Source organism: Cebidichthys violaceus, unplaced genomic scaffold (genome assembly GCF_023349555.1).
Source record: "Cebidichthys violaceus isolate CVI_PGR_0920_01 unplaced genomic scaffold, fCebVio1.0.p SCAF_3, whole genome shotgun sequence".
In the NCBI taxonomy this organism is placed as follows: Eukaryota; Metazoa; Chordata; class Actinopteri; order Perciformes; family Stichaeidae; genus Cebidichthys; species Cebidichthys violaceus.
In genome coordinates, this window is record NW_027176483.1 from 3,210,151 (window position 1) to 3,216,584 (window position 6,434).

Below are 6,434 nucleotides of genomic sequence, written 5' to 3' on the forward strand. Positions count from 1 at the left end.
CTCCCGTTCGCATCTTTAAACGCATTATAATATAATAACACCCCCCCCCCTCCCAGTGAAACATGTCAGATCAGAGCTGTTTATTTGTTAACACAAAGTGTTGATCGAGCCTCTAGTCATGAGCGCACTCATTCTGTACTAGCATTGTCATCAAGGGTGTTGTTTCACTGACGAAAAGGAGTTGGAGAAAGAAAAGAAAAGAGAAGAAAAATATCACATGCGACGTTGATTTGTTTCCTGTGGAGTGCAGGTCGCGAGGCCGAGCCGGGCCTTCAGCGCACAGGCAAGGTGGAGCGAGCTCAGCAGAACCGGGCTGCTCATCCTGACGGGGACTCAGAGAGGTGAGGCGCACAATGTGGGTCATGAGGTGCTTTACGTTCTTTCTTTCTAATTCACCCCTCTTGAGAGAGATATATATATATATATATATATATATATATTGTATATATATATATATATATATATATATATATATATATATATATATATATATATATATATATATATATATATATATATATGATATTCTTGGCTATTATTTCTGCTGATGAGTTTAATGAAAATCAAACATTTTATTGCTGTGAGCAACACAAATGTACTTGTTTTATTGTAGAGGTGTCAGAAATCTCAAAACGTGGGCAAATAAAGTTTAATAAAATAAAAACTATTTGCATTATATATATTTTAATTTGGATTAACTGATCCTTTAATGAGCTGCTGAAGTTTTTGGCATATTTTCTTAAAGACCCCCTCCTTGTATGTTTCACTTGTTCTTTCTTTTGGTTAATAATTAGTCTGATATGATTTTTTCCATCAAATAGCTTTAAATTAATAAAAATCTCCTACTTCTGCCGCATTAAATAATGCAAAAATCTTTAAATACGCGGATAGTTTTCATCTCAAAAGTTTAACCGCTAGACGCAAGACGTCTGCTTCTTCATGCACATCCACGCCGTGAAGCAACAACAGACCCTTTTAATGCTGACCTCATCAAAAACATCGCAAAATATGTTGGTGACGGAGGTGGCGTTATTCCCCATCCAGCCATCCACCCAGGAGAATAAGCGAGCTGTAAACGTTTAAAAAGCATCAAACTGCTACAGGTGTTTAACGTGTTTAACTGGTGACTTTGGGCCTAATGCGTCCGTGGCGGAGGGTCACCAGTTAACACAACAACTTGTTAAACCGAAACACCGGCGGCGTCCGTGGCTGCAAGCTATTAAAGGTGGTGACGGTAAAGTCAGACCTCTGAGTCCACGTCACGGTGTGTTCTACGTTCTACGTTCTGTGTGACCACAGACAGCGTGGTTGGAAGCTTCTAGTGACTTCTAGCTCGTAATGTCTACATTAATTGTTATCATCATTATTATTATGATTATTATTATTAATGCCTATGCTTATTGTCCTCACCTTAATTAGCTGGTATGTGTTAAAACTGAATTATTTGAGTGGATCTGAACGTGTTTGTTGTCTTCTCCTCAGCGGGCGTTTCTTACCGGAGATCAGCTCAGATGTCCTGAACGGAGGCAGAGTGCAGCTCGTGGTGAGTTCACCCCCTCCCCCCCCCTTCTCTCTCTTGTTTTCCCCTGCAGTTAATTTTGGAGGGAGGGCGGGGGGAGGGGGCGGTTGCATGTATGTGACATTATGCAGTATTTACATTCAGCAGTCACTCATGTCCTGCATGCGCTGTAGGTTCCCTCTCCTGGAGCCTGTCTCATCAGCTTCCTTCTAAATGAGGAGGCGGGGGGGGGGGGGGGTAGTCTGAGGTTTAGCTCCACAACGACACTTTCAATTGGATCAACTAGCTGCAATTTCTTCATTTTGCTCGCAGAACTCCCAGTGTCACTTTGGAGCAGTTTTCCCGGGACCCGTGAACGATACTGATGCTCGCGAGGTCTTTGAAGTCGGGCAAACTGCAGGTCTCCCTGCGCCGCTATAGAGCAGCTTGAGTTATGATCACTGGCAAGAGGAGCCCCCCCCCCCACCCCTCCTCCCCCCTCCTGTTTCTCAGATATGTTCAGACTGCATAGCTGCCAGTTGTTGGATGTTTTCAATCTTTTTGTTTTTCAAAAACACTGGACTGCTTGCGTGACACGCGTCACATTGGGAGCTCATTCACGTGTGTTTCAGTGTGTTTCAGTGTGTTTCTGTGTGTTTCAGTGTGTTTCTGCGCTGCAGGCCGACCCGGGACACACGGCGGGTCCACGTTGCGCCGGTGGATCGCGGGCCAACGACCGCTCAGCTGCCCGGCCCTGCAAAGAGCACAATTATCCTCGCACGAACTTCATGGGTCCCGCAAGTGAGTCTTGTGAACTCCACAGTTGTTTTTCTACACAGAATGTACCCTGTTACTGAACAGAACCCCCCCCCCCCCCCCCCCCAAAAAAAAAAAAAACATTCAGGAAATGTTCTGAAGACTCCATTATCCTCTTAACGTGGATGGCTCTGTTTTCAACCTTCTCTCACAACAACTGGCAGTCCAGATAAATGATCACAGAGACTTCATTTATCAGTATTCCCTCAAAACATTGGAAATTGAAAATAGTACATATACACTAATATACACACTATATACATATATGATTTATATGTAACAGTCTTGTTACATAATATATCCTGTACATATTGTACAAACTCATTAAAGAGCTGAACTGACGTTTGAGCCCAAGCCAAACCTCGTCAGCAGTTTCATGCTTAACCCTAAGAAATCATAGATCACATGATGACATGACATGAATCATATATTGTGACATGAGCTGCAAAGACGAATCAATAAGACGTCAACAATTAAACTAATCGCTAAGTATTTAATGAAAAAAACATAATTTTTAACCATCATCTGACGTTTTATAGAGCAAACAACCAATCAGCAGATTAATCGATAGTGAAAATAATCGTTAGTCGTATCCCGAGTTGTGATTGGATGCCTATTTTTGTGTGTGTGTGTGTGTGTGTGTGTGTGTGTGTGTGTGTGTGTATATACCTTTACATCCAGCATATGTGTGTACAGATGTTTCCATGTTTGCACACTTGCACCCATGGGTCTCGGGTCACACGGACCCAAGGCCGAGCCGAGCCGGGGATAAAGGCTGCTGCTTATTCAGCCTAGACTGAGTCCACCGGGCGGCTGCTCCGTGAGGGTGGAGGGGTGGAGGGGTGGAGGGGGGGGGGGGGGAGCCACAAGGTCGAGCCGGGGACAGAGTGCCGTGAATTTCTCCTCTGACAGGAAACGGGCAGGAGAAGAAAATGAAAAAAGAAAAAAAAGCTCCTTTCAGTGAAGGATGACTGGCCCTTCTGTCGGGAGACGTGGGGCTCAGGAGCTCGAGTGACAAAGATGCTACTGACCGGCTGACGGCAGATGACCACATTAAAGGAGTGAAGGAGAGCCCTGTCCCCCGTTAACGAAGCCAAATTGGATTCCGGTGATGATTTCGGAATGATTTTCACGAGGTGCAGCAGCAGCAGCAGCAGCAGCAGCAGCAGCAGAGAGCGCCGTCATGCTAAGCAGGCAGACTGTTGTCCTCCGGAGGACGAAGGCCGGGGGGGACAAAGAAAGCCTCTTTGTCCGCGCCGACGAAAACACCACTTATCAGAGTTGGTCGGGGCAAATTGAAATATGAATGTATGTTTAAGGCAAGAGCTTTTTTCCTCAAAAAGCCAATTAGGTATTTCATAAACTTGGAGAGCGCATCTAATGGTCTCTGTGCTCCATCATCAGAAGCCCGTCGTATCAGAGGAAGTGGGTTCCTTTTTCAAGTCAGCCAACATGAGCCTGTAAAAGAGCGAAACTAAGCGCTTCTGAAGTGGCACGCACACATCAAAGTGAAGGTTTGAAGCGGGGAAGGTTCACTTCGTTTGCCATCGCAGTAAAGACGACATAAATACTCGTAATAATAACCCGTTGTAACGCGATACCCGCCGCTCGCTGGGTCGGTGCCATGAAACGCGTTTTTTTCCAGGCCCCAGAAAATATTTTCATTACGTTGAGCAGAGGAAACCGCTTAAGTTGCATATCTGTCCCCCCCCCCCCCTCAATTTTGTGCCGCCGTTCAACTCTAATAGAAGTGAAATGGTTGAAAACTATTTCTTTTGGTCACAGCGGTCGGGGGTCAAATGTGTGGCCATTTTTTTTATTGATTTTTTGTCATCGCCGTAGCATGACTGCACAAATCGCGTTGAAATTGGCAACACGTGCATCGAAGGTTTTCGCTCTCTGTTTTGGATTTGGAACAGATAATCGGACAAAAGTCTTTTAATAAACTAAATTTAGACATATTTGAAAACAAACAGAAACCTGGAGGAGCGGAAAAGGCACGACGAAGACGAACAAAATAAGAGAACTAGAGCGGCGGGATGACTCCTGAGTGGATGGACACTCTATACGGTGCGCCAGCTGTGCAGATATTCGGAGCCGGGTCAGTACCTGCGATGCGTCCCAGGCCCCCCCCCCCGGAGACCGCCGTCCTGGGCCCCGACACGTGGAACGCATCATGCCCGGTAGAAGCGCTGCCTTTGTACTGTGTGTTTGAAAAGCTTTGCACTGATCCCCCAGGTGGAATGGAAAGGGGCCTCTGGTCCGACACGCGGCGCTGCCGGGAGCCGGAGCACGCAAACACGAAAAAACTCACCTGCTCGGACTTAAGTCTCTGCGGCGAGATTAAATACCGTGTCGTCTCTCGAGTCTCCTGAGACGAGAGGACAAAAAGCGGCAAATTCTCCGCGTTGTTGTGTTTGAGCAACAATCTCCGTGTTACCTGTTTGATTGAAATCAATAGAATTGCTTCCGGATTTAGTTGCCCAACATGAAATATGTTGCATATGTTGCATAAAATCAGACGTTCATGACTTTCCATGATGGACAAGCACAACACCGCCGACATTTCGACCCCCCCCAAGGGTGAAATCCTCAGGTGTACAAGAACTCTGATGCATTCCGTTAACGACAGCTGTTTATTCTGGAAGGCTCCTTTTTATGATATTGACTATAAACCCCAAGTATGAAGGACCCTAAAAATGGCTGAGCAGACATAAAGAGCCGACCTGGTCAATCGTGAGCGGATAGCATCAAATACGTAATTTGTTAAAAAATTGCACAAATTGTACCAATTACCGTTTTGACGTCCGTGACGGATTGAGTTCTCATGTGAGATATTGACACATTTTCCCTCCGTGTCTCCAGGAAACGGGGTTCCCTCTCCTCGACGGGTCGCCTCTGCTCCGTCTAAAAGGGAACGCATCTCCTACCGGGACAACCCAGTCCAGTGGAGCGACGGCTGGGGGGGGGGGGGGGGGCAAGAAGAGGGACAAAGTGATCAAGTAAAAACACAAACTCTTCCACAACCACGAACGCCTCCTCTGCTGTCCTCGCCCGGCAACAGAGCAACTTCAGAAACATGTGATATTTAAAAAATATGATTTTTCCCTCCATGAAGAAGACTTTCTTTTTTTGTATTCATAATGCTAACCCCCACCCCCCCCCCCCCCCCGCAGCTGCTCTTTCCACACTGAAAACTCGAGCTCTCCGTCCTGAAAATTAATTAAGAGCAATAGGACCTTGACCAGCCCAAATATCTTCAGGCACTTCCATTGTGTTGATTCGGCTCAAGTAACGCCGCCTGGACGTGATCGCGGGCCAAACCCGGCAACAAAACACGCGGAACTAACCGCCGCGCTTCTTCTGCAAGTGGCGGCAGGAAATGAGAACCAGCAGGGGTTCAGCGCCAACTTTTCCAACGGTGTTTGCCAGGCTGGCGACCGAAAGCGTCGACTTTTGGTCGCCGAAACTGAAAATAATGGTCGCCAATTTCAGTCGCTTTTATCTGTTGAGATACTATGCGGTGAGATTAATAATGGAAATGTGTGCGTTGTACACGCTTTTCCATCCAGCTCCATGATGGCGGGTACTGTTCAAGTTCATCTGGCTCTTCTTCAGTTCAAAGACGGTTGTCTGGTTCCGGTTCTGAATATCACTAATGCAACAAATATTTTAAAAGCATTTTTTTTTTTTTTTTGGCATGGGTTTGGCTGTTTTAAAAAGTGGTTTCCACTGCGACCAAAAGCCCAAGAATGGGTTGCCAATTTCTCAAAATGTCTGCCCATGCAACCTGGCAACCTTCAGTGCCGAGCCCCGCCCAGGACCCTCCTCTAATACCTGTGGATTCATGCGTCTTCGGATGCTGAACTGTTCTTTCTCTGCTGGTTTTGCGGGCCGTGGGAAGAGACTCGCTCTTTCCACGTCCTCTGCTCTCTTAAGGGTAAAAGTTTAATAAAGCCCAGAGACTTAAGTGCAATTTCCCCCATTGCTGCGGCTAAATGCAGCTCCTGCACGCCAACCGCGGGCTCGCAAAACGACTGCTGTTACAGGGGCCAGAGCGCAAACATTGGCGTTAGAATTAGAACGATTGTTTTCCTCATTCTCAGTCGCGGATCGCAAC

At 46.4% G+C, this 6,434-nt stretch overlaps 1 protein-coding gene across 1 annotated transcript in view; it reads left to right on the plus strand.

The window, feature by feature from the left end:
• Positions 1-5,392, plus strand: part of lrriq1 (leucine-rich repeats and IQ motif containing 1) — a 31,111-nt gene extending 25,719 nt beyond the window's left edge. Inside the window, 5 exon segments of the mRNA XM_068724046.1 lie at positions 251-341; positions 1,483-1,543; positions 2,161-2,299; positions 5,180-5,277; positions 5,279-5,392. Of these exon segments, the coding sequence (XP_068580147.1) occupies positions 251-341; positions 1,483-1,543; positions 2,161-2,299; positions 5,180-5,277; positions 5,279-5,320 (431 nt within the window). The 3' untranslated portion in view covers positions 5,321-5,392.
• The last annotated feature ends 1,042 nt before the right edge of the window (positions 5,393-6,434 follow it).